Here is a 16,038-nt window from a genome sequence, read left to right as displayed (position 1 = left end):
ATATGTTAATATTGGATACTACAAATTAAATTCTGTATTAATAAGTTAAATAAATAATTTGTTTTTATAACGTTTATTAATTTACTGATTTCATTTTGTTTGAAACAATAATTACTGATTTGAAGCACTATACATGAACTTCACTTTTTGATGTATTAAATTTTAAATCTCTATCTTTTTCTCCACTGATCTTAACAACAAAGGCGTTAATATCTACAAATTCATCATCATCACAATCCTTCAATCCATTCTCTAATGGCGAGGGAAGAAGGTGAGCCTCACCGTCCATTTTTTCTGTTGAGATTTTTATTTTACTTTTTATTTTTTTATTTTTTTTATGTATTTGAATTTCTGTTACAACCGTTTATGCATTTGAGATTTTAATTTTGATCTGTTGTTGCAGTGTTCGAGTTTCTTGGTTGTGTTCCTCTGCTTCAGAGGCTTCCTCGATCATCTTTACGGAACATTTCTCAACTTGTTATTCTCAAAAACTATGGTAATTAATTACTAATCAGAATTTAATTTTGATTATTTTATTTTTACCTTGTTTTGTTGTTTAATTCAACTTCATGCAACAAATAATTTATGTGTGAAGAGTTTGGTTATGAAGTAGTAGCTTTTTTATTTTTATTGTTATGGTTATTGTTATTGTTATTGCGTTTAGAGCATTTTCGAAAAGACTAATGATATTTTGACATCCATTTGATGACAACTTTGTTGACAACCTTGTTTTTCTCACTTCTTATTGGTCAAAAACAATGGAGAGAGAAAAAGGAAGAGAGAGAGAATAACAACATCATGTGAGTATGAGAGAGAAAGTTGTCCAAAAGTCGTCAAAAAATGGTTGTCAAAATATCATTTCTCTTTCGAAAATTTCTAGTTTAAAGAATTTTGAAAAATGAATCAGATTAAAGGCATGTCCGGTTTCTGACACAGACACATGCCGACACACGTTATAGTCATATTTGATATTCGTGTTTATTGGAGTGATTCATAGGAAGTGATGGTTGATGTGATGAGATGAACTATTGTATTCTTGGATGATTGGTTTGTGTGCAGAGCCTGGAGAGTATGTTGTTCGCGAGGGAGAGCCTGGAGAAGGTCTTTATTTCATTTGGGAAGGAGAGGTATACTCTTTTTTTACTTCTTCTTCTTAATGTTATATTTCAGAATTCACAATTGAAAGTGTTTCCTCCGGCCTAAAATATAAGCAAAAATAGCTTATATTTTTTGAACAGAAATATCAGCAAAAACTAGCAGCTTCTTTCATTTTTAATGACAGTATGTTTAAACTACTCCTTATTTAACTTAACTTTTTATATTTTTAATTAGTCGTGAAGGATAATTAAGACAATAGACTTAATTTTTTGATTGGGATTGCATAGATCAAACATGATCAGCTAACTACCTTTCTTAATCTTGGTCAGACTTTACTTACCTCCTGGCCAAACTCTGGATTACCAGGCCCCCTTCCCTTGGGAACTGGAGGATTAATTAATATGCATAATTTGATCATTTTTTATTCCAATTCATATTAGAGGGAGTGTTTTTAATTTTTTTTTTTGGTGCTTATATTTAAGGCCGGAGGGAGTAGTGTACATGTATCATTAGATTGCCGGTAGTAGTGTAGATGTCTAATGATTATGATGGAGAATGGAGGTGTTAAGATTTTGTTTAAGCAATATTAATATATTATTATTTAAAATTTTACAGTTTTGCGCTTAACGTTCAGTTTCCTGGTTTGCAGGCTGAGGTTATTGGATCTGGTCTTGCTGATGATGAAAAGGATCTAGAGTTTCAACTGAAAAGATATGACTATTTTGGTTTTGGTAATAGCCTTTGAAACTGCTCTTTATGTTTTAAGTGTTTTCCCCTCATTTCAAACGGTACAGGCTTGTTGGTGTTTCTGGCATCGTGATTTTGTTATTCCTAATTATGTTTGTCAGAATATGTTATGTTTCTGGGTAGTAGAAGGCCTAACTGAATATCTAGAAACTATCTTGTAAGGTCAAAGATTACTATTACTAAACTTTAGCTTACTATTACTAAACTTTAGCTTGAGCGAAAATGTTAGCATCTAGAATACAAGGACACAATATGAGGTACGGTATGGGTAAAATGCATTTTAGACATGAGGATATGGCCTCTTAATTTCGTAATATTGTGGAACATGTTCCCTTATTTAATTAATATCAGAAGTGTATTGCTAGTATAAATAGGTTTTAGTACTTTATATTTTGACACATTATTATACAAAAAGAGAAAGTAGTTTAAAATACCCGTGCCTCTATTTTCAAATTTCAACAATATTCTGCACTAGAAATATGGAAATTAGTTAAAATTTCTGAAGGCATACAACAAACGAGGTTTCATTGGTGACGCCTAGGTTTTGTTTGATATTTTTTGTGAATGAGCTTTTTGTTTAGAGTTTCCTAGTTACATCAAATGCATGAGACATATTAACTTAAATTGCTTAATAAATATAATTACAGAAGACTAATGTGAACTTGCGACTTGCAGGTTTATCAAATGCAGTTCACCATGCTGATGTCGTGGCTCTGACTAAGGTTCCCCTTTTTGTTTTATTGTCCTACTGCCTTCCAATATCAGTATGATATAATTGTAAATAAATTGTTTTTTCAATCCTGTAGCAACTTTTTTTTTTGTTGCTGTGGCAGCTATCCTGTCTAGTGCTTCCCCTTGAGCACTCAGCACTGTTACAACCAAAGTCTATCTGGAGTGCCGAAAAATCTATTGACACATGCTCACCTGTAGAGCACATATTGCATTTGGAACCAATAGAGGTACTCATTAACACACATGATACATTATAATTGATATATGTTACTAGAGAAGGAAAAATTACTGTCCTTGTTTATCTTTGATAACAAGTAGTAAAACGCTAAAGTTTCTCTAATTAAGCCTTATTTCTTTCCGCTCTTTCTCTTTGGAAGGTAGATATTTTTCAAGGAATAACCCCTTCAGATGCTCCAAGATTTGGGAAGGTGTTCGGAGGACAGTTAGTTGGACAGGTATGATAAAATTACTTTATCTTCTTTATATAGCACTTTCTAAGGGTAGACTTCTTATGAGATAATGTGTAATCCCTAGGCATTGGCTGCGGCATCAAAGTCTGTTGATTGTCAAAAAGTTGTCCATAGCTTGCATGTGTATTTCCTTCTCGCAGGAGATTTTAACAGTAAGCATGTTTAACCACCAATCCTTGATGACAGTGCTCTGATTTAACTCCCTTTTTTTTGCCCATTTCTTCTCCTTGCTTTAAAGATCCAATTATCTCTTCTCCTTCCATCTGTTAAATTGCTTTGTATAAGCAAGCGTTTTTGTATTTTATTTATAAATTACATTTGCAAACGGCTGTAATTTTATTATTAGTTGGCAGTTTAAATTTTGTTATTGACAAATCCCACCCCTGACTTCTCAATTTTCATCACCGGCTTCTCTTTACCGTTGTGCATGTTTGTTTTGGTAGAATAGTTTCAACTGTTCATATTTTGCATAAATGGCACTGAGATGCCAGTAAAATCAATAGATAGTCCTGGAGAAACAAATTTTGAAGGAAGATTTGAATCAAACAGCTGATTGACTTATAGATCATATTCTATCTAACCATCTAAAGGCAAGCGTGGTAAAATAATCCAGCCCATCCAATGGTCGAAATAAGAATACATGAATTGAATTGGTTGATTTTTTTTTTTTGATGGATGATTAATGATCTCTGTCTCTCACTCTCAAATCAATTGGATTGTGAAATTATAAGTTTTGTGTTGACTTTATGTAGTATAGTTTCTTCTAATAGAGGTTCTATTTTTTAAGATTACCGATCGTGTTTAAGTAATTAAAGCAACATTTTCCTTATAATAGAAAATTAAACATTTGCAATTCATTATCGTCATTCACATACCATGTGTGTTATGAGTACTGCTAATTCATTTGTTTGTTTATAATAGTGAAAATGTTATATATTATGTGCACTTTCCTGTTCCAGTACCAATTCTATATAAAGTTAAGCGTCTGCGTGATGGGAAGAGTTTTGCTACGAGGAAAGTGGATGCAATTCAAAAGGGAAACATCATATTCACTTTGATCGCTTCATTTCAGGTAATCCTCATTCTTCGTGACGTGGAGTTCGATAAATTTTCAGTCATTTTTTTTTATTTGTTTAGCTGCGGGTCAGGTCAAGTTATGCACTTTTTTTTTATTCATATATGTATTTTTCTATTATTTTTTTCTTCTTTTGGAATGATAAATGTTAGTATATGTTAGTGTTATTTGTGGGTGAATATAGAACCCTCAACCTCCTTATCACTCCACTGCTAAACTCCTCCACCCCAACCATGAGCCAACCTTCATTTTTTATCATTATTAAATGAATATAGTATAATCACAGGAAATTTTAGCATTAAGAATAAACAGTTATCTTTAAATTAATATTGCAGTTATTAAATGGCGTCGTATGATCTGTTATCAACCCCATCTAGTGGGATATGACTCGGTTTAGTTGCAGTATCACTTTTTCATGAATACAAAATATAACATGGTTGATGACTTGATGTAGCTTTGTCTTTAGCTGTTTTCATTTTGGTTGGTATGTGTTCTTTTAGCATATATGCTCTAATACTAGTTGAGAAATTCTACTTTAAATTCGAGGTACATTTAATTTTTTTTTTATCTTAATTCTTCAGAAAGAAGAATTAGGGTTTCAACACCAGGAAGTGTCTATGCCATCTGTCCCTACCCCAGATGAGGCAAGTAACAAAGTTTTATTCGATAAAAAAAAGGCCAAACGCTACTGAGAAATTTGGACTAATAGATTTTGGTCTTTGTTATAGCTTGTATCAATGGAAGAGTTACGAGAGCAACGTCTTACTGACCCTCGTCTTCCAAGGTAAGATTTATTATCCTGCATATCTTGCTTGATGCAATGGTTTTCAATATTTTTTATTTAAATCAATTCCAGACTAGGTTGTGTGTCTACATGATGATTTTCTTTGACATATTTACAAATTGGTTGTTTCAGAACTTACCGGGCCAAAGTTGCTGCAGCTGAGTTCATTCCCTGGCCCATAGAGATACGGTTCTGTGAACCTAGACCTGCAACAAATCAGACCAAGTCTCCTCCTAGGTTAGCCGGGTGCTCTCCCCCAATTTTAGCTTACATACAAGTATTTTATGCTAGAGTAATGCTAGCGTCAACCGCTTAGCTACTCTCTCTCAACCACTCTCTCAATGATACGCCCACGTAACCCTATTTTTTAGACCTGTAATTGGCAACCGGCTCTTCCTTTTCTTTTTCTTTTTCTTCTTTTTCCTTTTTTTTAATAGATGCCACCATATTTTCATCTCATTCTTTCTCTCTCTATCAACTGAAAACCATCGGCCACCGCTATGTATCAGCCGCCCCAAAGGCCAAACCCACCAACCACACCTCTTTCCTTGCATAATGGTATACTTGATGAAAGTCAGTCTTTTTCATTTTTTTTATCAAGAGAAGCTTTCTTTTTTTATTTTGACATCATCGAAGAGATGATTTTATATGTTTCCTAGTTTCAGAACATCTTATAATTCATGGTAATTAAAAAAAAAATAAAAAAAGTATCTTAATTTTGACTAGATTGATAAAAGAGAAGGAAAAAAATTACTCTTCACCATCACAATTCCGTGAACCTGTCATAATCCCTCTTTCCTTCATTGTATACCCCCATCAAAACGCTTTTGATTTGAAGCTTTAAGGGAGTCTTTTTGGAACATAAACATCACAACACCACAACGGTTGAACTCGGATACTGAAGTGGTGTTAGAAGAAGAAATGACATTTGCAAACAGCAGATTTGCGTTGATTTTGGGTTTTTGAGGATAAAGTCATCAAATTTTAGAAACTGCCTAAACCAGTTACCCGGTGCATGATTTAACAAAACAGATGACGTGTCTTAAATGATGAGCGAGTGTCACTAGGAGAGTGTGTAAGCGATTGTCGCTAGCACTGCTCTTTATGCTATTTTTGATGGAAGATTTGGAAGGAGAAGAAAGGAAAGGATCAATGTACCTTTAGGAATACAGCAATCCTTTGCCTTCTTTTCTCTTCAAATCATTTTCACATAGCCTCAATATCTTGGATTCTTATTGGTACTACGCATTATCTAAAACTTATTTAAAATTTTAATGCAGTTTGAGATACTGGTTTAGAGCAAAGGGAAAATTGTCAGATGATCCGGCCTTGCATAGGTAAATATCTTTTATTTAATATAAGATAAACTGGTTTTAAATGGTTTAGTGAAATTGGCAAATGCATAAACAGGGAGGGCTTTTACTGATGTACTAAACTAGGAAGCCCTGTGCTTGAAAGTGGTGCATTTATGTTAAAATTTGTTGTCATGGAAAACTTTTGTTATGAGAAAGGACTTTATTGAAGAATTTGTGAAAATAGAGATTGCAGAAATTTTTATTTTGTTGTACATACAAATGCATCTAAGTTGAACCTATGTTGAGAATCAAATCCCAAAAATTTTAGTTGCGAGTTATTAGGTGAATATGTATACTGGTTTTGCATCTAACAAGTTCCCTCAGCAAAAACCTTTGAGCTTATGGTTTACCAATACATAGGGTCATTTTGCTTTTATTGAAATTCAACTCTTACATAAAAGAATGGTGGAGGCAAGGATCATACTAAGTTATAACCACTTGGACAAGTGACTCTAATACACATCCAGACCAACCATCCAAAAAGTTTAAACAATTGGTTTATCATTGGTCATATATCAAATAATCTGTGTGTTTGGTTTGTATTGTAGGTGTGTGGCAGCATTTGCTTCTGATCTAATATTTCTTCAAATAAGTGTGAATCCCCATCGTCGGGTGGGCTTAAAGACGCGTGCTGTGAGTTTGGACCACTCGTAAGTATCACAGTCCTTTTGGTTGTACAATAGGTTAATTATATATTAAAATAATACCATGTGAGGCATGCCTAGAAAGTTTTCAAGCTTTCTAGCTTATTGTTTGATGTTTCTATTTTTTATTTTATTCCAGCATGTGGTTTCACAGACCTTTTAGAGCTGATGACTGGATACTATTTGTGGTGAGTGTTTTTCATTATTTTGGAAAAATTTCAACATACAACAAAATTCTTGTTAAAATCTTTTCAGGGAACAATTAAACTATCCAAGTAGATTATAAAGTGAATAAATGGTTACTCATTGACCACATTTTGAATATCAATTAACTAGTCAAGTGGTTGGCTTTTCCTAGATTTGAAGTATTTTCACATAATTTTGTGTATGGTGTGTGTTGTAAAGTTGTTAATACATCCAACAAATTGTTCTACAGATCTTTAGTCCTACCGCCTTTAATGCGCGCGGCTATGTTACAGGCCGAATGTTCAATCAGAAAGGAGAGGTAAAGGATTACACCACTTCATTTATTACTTCTATTTTTCTTGGTACATTGCAATTTTGAAAGGGACTTGTGTTCTATACTTTTGTCTGCACAAGTCCCCTTTCTTTTCGCTGGTTCAGCTTGTCTAAGTTTTTCCATTGTTGACTTGCAGCTTCTTGTTTCATTGGTACAAGAAGGCCTCGCGAGGAAGGAGATTCCCAAAAGATCAGCTATCAACTCTAAGTTGTGAAATTTTGTCAAAAAATATAAACTCTTAAGTTTTGATCAACTGAAAATTCACATGACATGTGATTTTCTTTATAGTTATCTTTTTATGCAGGTCTTATATAAAATGTTTGATTAGCAATTCAATCATGGGTTATACAAATTTGCTAAACAAAACCCTTGCACATTGTATAAGTTTCTTTTTTGACCAATATATCTTGTATAAGTTAAAACAAAACTAATTGAATGAAGTGTGATTATTGAAAATTGATGATATGTAGACTCTTTCTGGATGTAGTCGGTAGTAGTAATTAAAAAAAAAAAAAAACAAGATATGAACCTGTGATTATTTTTTAACATTTGATATAATGTTTTTACATGGAAAAATAATGATTTTTTTATGCATATGGACAAATTAAAATGTCGGTCATAACTTTCGACATTTTCTTTAATTATGTGACATCTTTAAATGAGGTGTATTTTAAACTTAATGAAGGTAATGGAGAAGTCATGGTAAACAGGTTTACTTAAACACTGATTTGCCTACTAGTAACAAGAACCTCCATTGTCATTATTGGTTTCTACACTGAAATTGATGTTTACACTTGAGCATCATAGGCTGTGTGTAAAGGTTGTGGAAATGAGATGGATGAGGGGGAGAGATGGACTGCCTCTTTTTTCCTTCAAATTGGTGAACTAGGGTATTGGAATTCATTGTGCCTATCCATTTAAATGAAAATGTTCATTAAATGCGAGAATCTTAACTCATTAGTGAAATCTATTTTTTAAAAATAATTTAAAAACTGGGTATTATCAATGTCTATTTTGTGACTATATAAATGGAGTCGTTAGAGGCGTTCGTTTTTTTTTTTGTTGAGCAATATAGCTGATTTCAACTGTATTCTTTTGATAAGTGTTCAAATTATTTGAAATTTGATACACATGATTTTTTTTTACTAATTTGATATACATATTATATATTGTTTTTTTGACAAAATTTGATATACGGCACACGGTTGGAAATATATTACCACAAGATTCATCAACTAAGTTGGCTAATTTTATATTCTACAGAGTGTTTTAGCAATACATGGTTTATCTCTCAACTAAATCTTGAACATTGGTTGGCTACGTTAAAAGAGTCTAACATCTTCTACTATACCTGATTCCTATTGGTTAGTCACCTTAATTCTATAGAAAAAATAATATTCAATACAAGAAACTAAAGCAAATATTGCTGACAATTATCGTGATGAGAATGGAAACTGACAATAGTGTCAACTCTAACGAAAAAACAAAAGATCAACTTCCTTTATTTAGTATCCAGTTATATTCCAAAATAACGATAAAGTTAACATCCATTGTCTGGGTGGTGTAGTTGGTTATCACGCTAGTCTCACACACTAGAGGTCCCCAGTTCGAACCTGGGCTCAGACATATTAGCAATGTTTTTTATTAGCAATGTTTTTGCTTTTTATCATATGCGTTTATTCTCTCACTCTTTTAGCTACTTTATAATAATAATCAAAATTATGTACATTATTTTTCTCGACTGCAAGATGCACCCATATAATTTCTCACCCTAAAATCTCAATTGATTTAGTCCAACACAAATATTTTTGGGTTAAATACATTTTTACTTTTGGGTTAAAAAAAGTTAGAAATAACACCTAAAAAATAACATAATTAGGTGTTGATTACAGATGTATAAAGGACGAGTTAGATTGAATTGTATGTGACGAAACCAGTCTTAACATAAGTTCGTGCCAATTTTTATATCCGCAAAAGAAAGGAGAGGGGGGTTGCGCCAAAGAGAGGGAAGGAGGGGGGTTATAAGAGAGGTGGTGGAGGCGCCTAAGAGCTTGTCGTCAATGAGTTTTTGGGCCTGGCATGGTGAAGTGTTTGAGTTGAGAGATTTTAGGTTAATAGAGAACCAAGAGGTGTAGAGAGAAATTTGCAATCTAAAAATGAGTGTACTGAAATTGGTGAGCCTTTAAGTGTGGAGTGCAAAATCGAACATTGTGTGCAAAGTGCAAAAAATATAAGGGTGTATGTGTATTTTAGAAGTTTAAGACATGCAGATGCACACCCTCATGCCTCAATCCTATGATCTTCCCTTGCCTTCAACCCATAAGGCAAGGTTGAACAAGGTTTATCATTAATCATTCGATGTGAGCAATTTGGGATATAAGAAATGCATATATTTTTTTCAAATAGGGTGAGTGATTGTGAGGTGGTAGTGCAACATATAAGGTCCAAATTTTGAAATGACTTTTGACTCAGTCTAAATTGTCAGATTATCTCTTTAAAGGAGTGTAGATCCAACATTATGTATCTCTAGGAGTAACAGCCAATAGGAGTTCATGGTAAAAGAGCAACATAACTTGCATAATATGCAACAACAAAAATAATCCTTTTTTTTTCAGTAATATTTTAATGAAAAAAACATGATTTGCTTTCAAGATGAAGTCCAACTACTAGTAAAAATATAACAGAAAATGTGCCTAGTCTCTTGCTGAATTTAATTTAATATTTTTTGTATGGAAACTGATACACTATACTTTTGGTTGAATGAACAAGTTTTGGTAACCAAAAAAAAAGAATGAACAAGTTTTCAAATGGGCGGATGGTGCATGTTGTAAGATCTTGATTGCGGCGCCATGGCACCAAAGGACTACTCGGTCATTTTTCCTGACCGAAATTGTTCCTTCGTCCTACCATAATAGACAGAATCCATGGCTGGAAAAGTGATGAAATTCCAGCCAAAAGCTGATCCTCCAACAACATGTGTCCCTAGTGTCTGCCTGTCTTCCACCACAGGTGGTCGAGCAAAAGCTTTCTCTACTTGAGTTTGCTCCGGAGACTTGAAACGTGGAGGCTGCTGCTTCGCTAGCGAAACTACATCTGCTTTCATATCATTGTATAACTTCAGCACGATTTTCAGCTCTGCAATACAAGTTCAAGTCAAAAGCGTGTTACAATTCAACCAACCACAAAAACAAATATCATTTAAACCACCCAATCAGAAATTATAAGAAATCTTAGACATGGACATGATGTCATCAACAGGTCAGGAAATATTATATCATCAACAGGTTAGAAGTATAACTGATGTATGTCATTTGAAATATGATATTATAATTTGGTCAACTTACTGTCTCGAATTTCATTGGATGCACTGCAATTTTTGTAGTCAGGAGTTTGGAGAACCTTCAAGATAAAACAGAAATCATTAGGAACTTGGCATAGTATGTAGAGCAAAAACAGTCATTCTATGAATTAAGATAAAGGGAATGAGATTATCAGTCAATCTTAACTATTAGGGACATCCTTCGATAGTTCAATACATGTTCATATCAGCTTCAAAGAAAACATGTTCATAGAAAAACTCTTAAGAGTTCACAACACCTGACTTGGATCGTTGAAAAGAAACTACTTGATATGTACATAGCAATCCAGTACAACAAATACTCAATGCGTAATGGTACAACAAAGGTTTCAAGATTTTATCATAATTAATGTCAATGATGCATCCTCGTAAGAGAAGGATGCGCTTGCTACAATTAAAAAAAGTACTTAAAACCAGCAAATTTTTGTAGAAAAACCGCGGAAACTACCCATCTCCTTGAAAACTTCATCCTTTATCCTAACAAACTTACTCAAATTTCACAAGTTATATTAACAAATTTCTACATGGCATGTTCCTAAGAAGGACCTAGATCCTCCAAAGCACAGGGTATATTTAGCAAATAAGTACAAGTGGTAATCATTGATGAAGAAAATAAAGGGATGTGTTACATGAATGAGTTATCTAAGTGATTGAATGCTACAATTTTATAGACATCTAAATTATTGAATTTTTCATCAGCAATTATCAACTCTGAACTTTATTGTCCAAACTCCATCAGACACTATGGATCCAAATTCCATAGAGAACCAATAAGTGAAGCAAAAGGGATTTATATTGGCTATACAAATTCTCACAAAGAAGGCAGCTGATCAGGTATTACCTATTTAGAAATTAAAAATGAAACAAAAGTACTACGTAATCAAATATAATACTTCCAGGCAACCAGAGGGGACAAAGATTGAGATAAAAAAATAACAAACATGTTGATAGCATAAGAGAAGGAATGGCATAAGAGGCTTAGGGTGCGTTTGTTTCAAGTTATCTTCGTAGATTCCTGGGAATAAAACGATAGGAATACACATGCCTATGTTTGTTACAAGTTTATTAAATTTTATTCCCAGGGAATAGAAAAATTTTCCCAAAGAAAAGGGTGGGAATAAAGTTCCCATGGAGATGGGAATGAATTCATGAGTAATTTCCTATTATAATTCCTATTTTTATGGTTCCCAGGAATATCATAATGTTAAACAAACATCTTTTTTCTAAATACCTTGGAATAATATTCCCATCGTTATGTTCCAAGGAATATTATTCCTAGGAATAAATTTGGTAAACTTGAAACAAACACACCCTTAGTGTTGCCAACCAAAGTTGGAGGTATTCTTTTCAACTCTACGAAGGTTTTAGTGGCAAAAAAGCATAACTGGACACTTTAGATACTCCTAATTCCTAAAGCTTGGATTTGGTGTGCATTTAATAGAGTGAAATGCCAGAACATTTTTTCAGCCGTTTCTTACTTCGTTTTAAGAACTATGAAGTTCATTTGTGTTGAACTATGAAGTGAAAAAGCACAATTCCTGCACCCGACTCTACCTAGTAAGAAGTTATGAAGTTCGTATGTGTAGAACAGACACGGGTACAATACAACGCGGGTGCAGGGACTAGCTTGCTCCGTTCAGCTGATGCTCTTTACTTTTTCCTATTTGCTTTGATGATTTCAAATCTTTTAGGTTTTCAGGATTATTCACCTTCATGTCTAATAGAGGATTGCATCGATTATACAGAGAGGAAAACCTAATAGGCAATAGCGTTTTGGGGTCTAGCTGCAATGATCCCCAATCCACGACTAAATACATAGGCTGGAAAACCTCAGGCCGTGGTTGGGAGGTCACTGAAAAGCGTAGCGCGGGAAAACCCCAGACATTCTGTCACTAGATTGCTACTCAAACAATCACCCAATCATTCTTTTACCTATAGTACTCATTTTTAGGTTACGTCTCTCAGTAAAGTATGACCACGAAAGGCCTAGAGAGAAATTTAATTAAAAAATCCGGACTGTAGAGTATGTAGAGTTTAACTTCTAATTTCAAGAGTCATATGATATGTTTAACTTATAAAAAATCCGGACTGTAGAGTATGTAGAGTTTAAATTATGACTCATATCATAATTTCATTAAATTGGTTCGACTTAAATTCCCTCATTTTTTTAATCATTTCCCTCAACTTGCGCCATAACAACCCAATTCCTTATGAAGCTAATAACAAGAAGTTTACAATCCAAGTATCAAAACTCAACCTAACTTGGGTCTCTCAAACCATTAAGTTAATACACTCACAATGCCGATACATAAAACGATGGAACACTCCAAGTAAATTTAAGATAAAAGATACCGAAATTTGAAAAACATAACAATCTTACTAGGTCCAGAACTTAGTGTACCCCCAAATATACTTGTCCTAACTACATATTATTGAAAACCAATGAAAATCTCCTAAAGCTATAATCAAATCCCTAACATTGGTAACCACATACATAAAACTTGATATGAATAACACTACTGTGGACAAAAAGAGTAAAAAATAATCAAAATAACACCAAGCTAGAAACTTTCACATACAAATTCAGCCCTAAATTTAAATTCAAAAATGAAAGAATTCAAAACCCTAAAAAGTGTATAAATTCAATTATTTTTTCCAGCAACATATATTTAAAATCAAATAAAACAACAAACAAGTGAAACCCAGATAAGAAAACAACAACCATATTAATATTTCAAGAAAAGATAAGATTTTGAGAGAATTTATGGAAAATGGGGGTAGTAGTATTTTACCTGGATGAACTGGGGACGAAGGTCACGAACTAGAGCACGGATTTTGATGTAATTGGAAGTGGAATTGGAATCAGATTCGAATGGTCTCTTCTTGGTTGAAGGAGTTTGTTGAGTTGCGGCAGGAGCTACAGGTACATGTGCTTTTGGTCCTTCCATGAATGGTGAAATCAAATGCAATGCCGTTTACCTTTTTCTTAACGGTGATGTTAGGGGTATTATGACTAAGAGCACCCACATCCGTGCACTCTACTTGGTATAAATGGGTCCCACGTAATACTTTATATTATTTCATACTTTTCAATTATTTAAATCACTTAACTACATTTTTTAAATATTTATATTACTCTTACAAAATTTACAATGGGTTTCACTAATCTTACAATATATTCCAAATTATAATTTTACATTAGTATATAAAATGTATAATCAATATATATAAAATGTATCTCACAATATACTCAAAATGAATTAAAATATCCAAAAATAAATAAATAAAATCAATTGAAAAATAAATAAAAAATTGAAAATAAAATCAATATGTGAATAACGGCTAGTTTCCACTATATTATATTTTTGATAATAATGCATGTCGCATATACATATATAGTTTACATAATAATGTCAAATAATTCCAAAATACATAATAATTAAATCCAACGAACATCCCTAAAAAAATTAAATAAGTTAAACATATAATAATATCAAATAAGTTAAACATATATAATAATATCAATTAAGTCTATATTTATCTCTAATCACGCCACACAAAAATTCATAATCTTGTAGTTGTCTTGGATTCATATTTGATGTATCCTTTGTGAGTATTTCTAAATCATTGATCTTCGATCTTTCCCTATCATTTTCAACTTTTTGCAACTCGCATCAACCTTCTTTCTCTCTATCTCCATTTTTTTCACTCTCAAAACGTGCATTATCACGTGCAAACTCTGACATTAATTCAAATTTTTTGTTGAAGTCATCTTTCAAAGCATCAAATTTGGCAGTAGAAATTTCCACAGCCTTTTCTTTTCCCTTCCTTTTTACCGCCTTTTGACCGATTGGACGTTGTGGTGGATTGTATTCACTTGTTGGTGTTGGTGGGTTAGAAGATGCCGAATATGCTCCAGAAGCTGAATTCTTTGTTCTTTTTGCGGACGGTTCCAATACACAACCTGCAAGCCATTTCGGTTCATCTCTCAATAATTTCCATGCATTCTCAAGTGTGAATTGTTCACATACATCTTGGTAATAAATATCTTTTGCAGCCGAAATGTTGTTGCTCTCGGAGGCACTACTTTTCTTTAGAGCGACAACATCTTTGTAGCACCCAACAAACTTTGAAATAGATGGATTGATTTTTTTGTGCCATCAACCTTTAGGTGCCTCTGGTTTTCTCTCTTGAAAATTCTTGTCGCGATGGTTGTTATAAGCTTCACCAATCCTCTTCCAAAAACTATCTCCTCTTTGATCATTCCCAACAATTGGATCCTTTGAAATATTGAGCCATGATTGAATGAGAAGTTCATCCTCCTTTGGTTTAAATCTTATTTTCGCCTCTTTTGGTTGAAATCTTTTTCTCGAAGTATTTGCAACCAATGTAGCTCCGACTTCTTCACCAAGATTAATTGTTTCCAAGCCATCTTGAGTGCAAGGTTGTGGTGTTTCAATCTCTTGATCATTTAATTGGACACCACTATTATTCATTTGAACTTCATGAGACATGGTGGGACTAGTTGATTGAGATGAAAAATGTTGATAGTGGTATGGGTAAGGTGGTGTATGATATGGATAATTTCCAATGCATGGATTTGGGATAAAAGCATGATTTTGAAAATTTGGGTTATGATGTGAGTTTGGGTTATTGGATGCATTTTCAAAGTAGGAGACAGTTTGTTGATTTTGGATGCATGGAGGAATGCCACCATTTTGCAAGTAGTTGGCCAAGAATTATTGTGGTTGGGGTTCATTGGCAAATAAAATGTTTAGAAGAAAAAGTGTGTTGGTAACAATTATAATGGTAAATAAAATCTTCACAAATATGTGCAACGGTAAGAAAAAGTTGCAACGGTAATAAAAATATTCACAGATATGTGCAACGGTAATATGAAGTAGTTGGTAACAATTATAATGGTAAATAAAATCTTCATTTATTGTTTAATTGATTTATTTCAAAAAGTGTGTGAGAAAGAGAAAGAATTGCTCTAAGACACGGTGTTAGAGTTTGGAACCGTAGCCAAGAAAAGACACCAACTGTTATGCAATTATCCATGCCTTCCTGACACCAGTAGCAACACGTGGACTTTATGTGCCAAAAGACACCACCGATAATGGTGCTCTAAGGAGGATAAAGAAACTAATAATTTTTTTAGGTTTAAATATGTAAAGCGTTATTGTAAGTTCGTGTTTTTTTTGTTCTATATTTTATTTTTAATTTTAAAATAAACTTTGTAGGTTGATAAAGTT

General features: G+C 33.3%; 2 protein-coding genes, 1 non-coding gene and 1 pseudogene across 5 annotated transcripts; 2 read left to right on the top strand and 2 right to left on the bottom strand.

The window, feature by feature from the left end:
- Positions 1-183: 183 nt before the first annotated feature.
- On the top strand, positions 184-7,881 carry LOC146908682 (acyl-CoA thioesterase II). Of its 3 annotated transcripts, XM_085727432.1 has the most exons (18): positions 184-211; positions 258-271; positions 404-496; positions 1,060-1,127; positions 1,748-1,829; positions 2,521-2,567; positions 2,679-2,804; positions 2,955-3,032; positions 3,112-3,199; positions 4,007-4,119; positions 4,704-4,766; positions 4,851-4,906; positions 5,039-5,143; positions 6,187-6,243; positions 6,810-6,911; positions 7,045-7,093; positions 7,342-7,410; positions 7,562-7,881. In XM_085727432.1, coding segments are annotated over exons 1-18 (1,290 nt in total). In that variant the 5' UTR covers positions 184-209; the 3' UTR covers positions 7,640-7,881. The 3 variants fall into 3 exon arrangements, with proteins under 3 accessions (XP_085583558.1, XP_085583557.1, XP_085583559.1); XM_085727431.1 differs by having other exon boundaries at positions 184-271; XM_085727433.1 differs by lacking the exons at positions 184-211; positions 258-271; positions 404-496; positions 1,060-1,127 and adding an exon at positions 1,586-1,659.
- Positions 7,882-8,977: 1,096 nt separating this feature from the next.
- Positions 8,978-9,051, top strand: TRNAV-CAC (transfer RNA valine (anticodon CAC)). Its single transcript has one exon. It is a non-coding gene; the product is annotated as a tRNA-Val (tRNA).
- A 1,014-nt stretch (positions 9,052-10,065) lies between these two features.
- On the bottom strand, positions 10,066-13,804 carry LOC146908680 (uncharacterized). Its single transcript, XM_085725498.1, has 3 exons — positions 13,576-13,804; positions 10,770-10,824; positions 10,066-10,560 (listed from the first exon to the last, which is right to left on the bottom strand). Exons 1-3 carry the CDS (start codon positions 13,729-13,731, stop codon positions 10,289-10,291), a joined length of 483 nt encoding a protein of 160 aa, XP_085581624.1. The 5' UTR covers positions 13,732-13,804; the 3' UTR covers positions 10,066-10,288.
- Positions 13,805-14,304: 500 nt separating this feature from the next.
- LOC146908679 (uncharacterized) lies at positions 14,305-15,542 on the bottom strand (annotated as a pseudogene).
- Positions 15,543-16,038: the final 496 nt, after the last annotated feature.

This window comes from Medicago sativa, chromosome 7, assembly GCF_051527215.1.
Source record: "Medicago sativa cultivar Bolivia chromosome 7, Bolivia_mono, whole genome shotgun sequence".
NCBI lineage: Eukaryota > Viridiplantae > Streptophyta > Magnoliopsida > Fabales > Fabaceae > Medicago > Medicago sativa.
Note: the sequence above shows the minus strand (reverse complement) of the source record. Positions and strands in the feature narration are given on the sequence as shown.

Coding starts and splice junctions, on each gene's coding strand:
- LOC146908682 (XM_085727432.1), top strand. Junction 4,120..4,703: donor CTTTGATCGCTTCATTTCAG/GTAATCCTCATT, acceptor TTAATTCTTCAG/AAAGAAGAATTAGGGTTTCA. Junction 6,244..6,809: donor GATGATCCGGCCTTGCATAG/GTAAATATCTTT, acceptor TTTGTATTGTAG/GTGTGTGGCAGCATTTGCTT.
- LOC146908680 (XM_085725498.1), bottom strand. CDS start 13,731: ATGGAAGGACCAAAAGCACATGTACCTGTAGCTCCTGCCGCAACTCAA. Junction 10,825..13,575: donor TTCGTCCCCAGTTCATCCAG/GTAAAATACTAC, acceptor TTTATCTTGAAG/GTTCTCCAAACTCCTGACTA. Junction 10,561..10,769: donor ATCCAATGAAATTCGAGACA/GTAAGTTGACCA, acceptor CTTGTATTGCAG/AGCTGAAAATCGTGCTGAAG.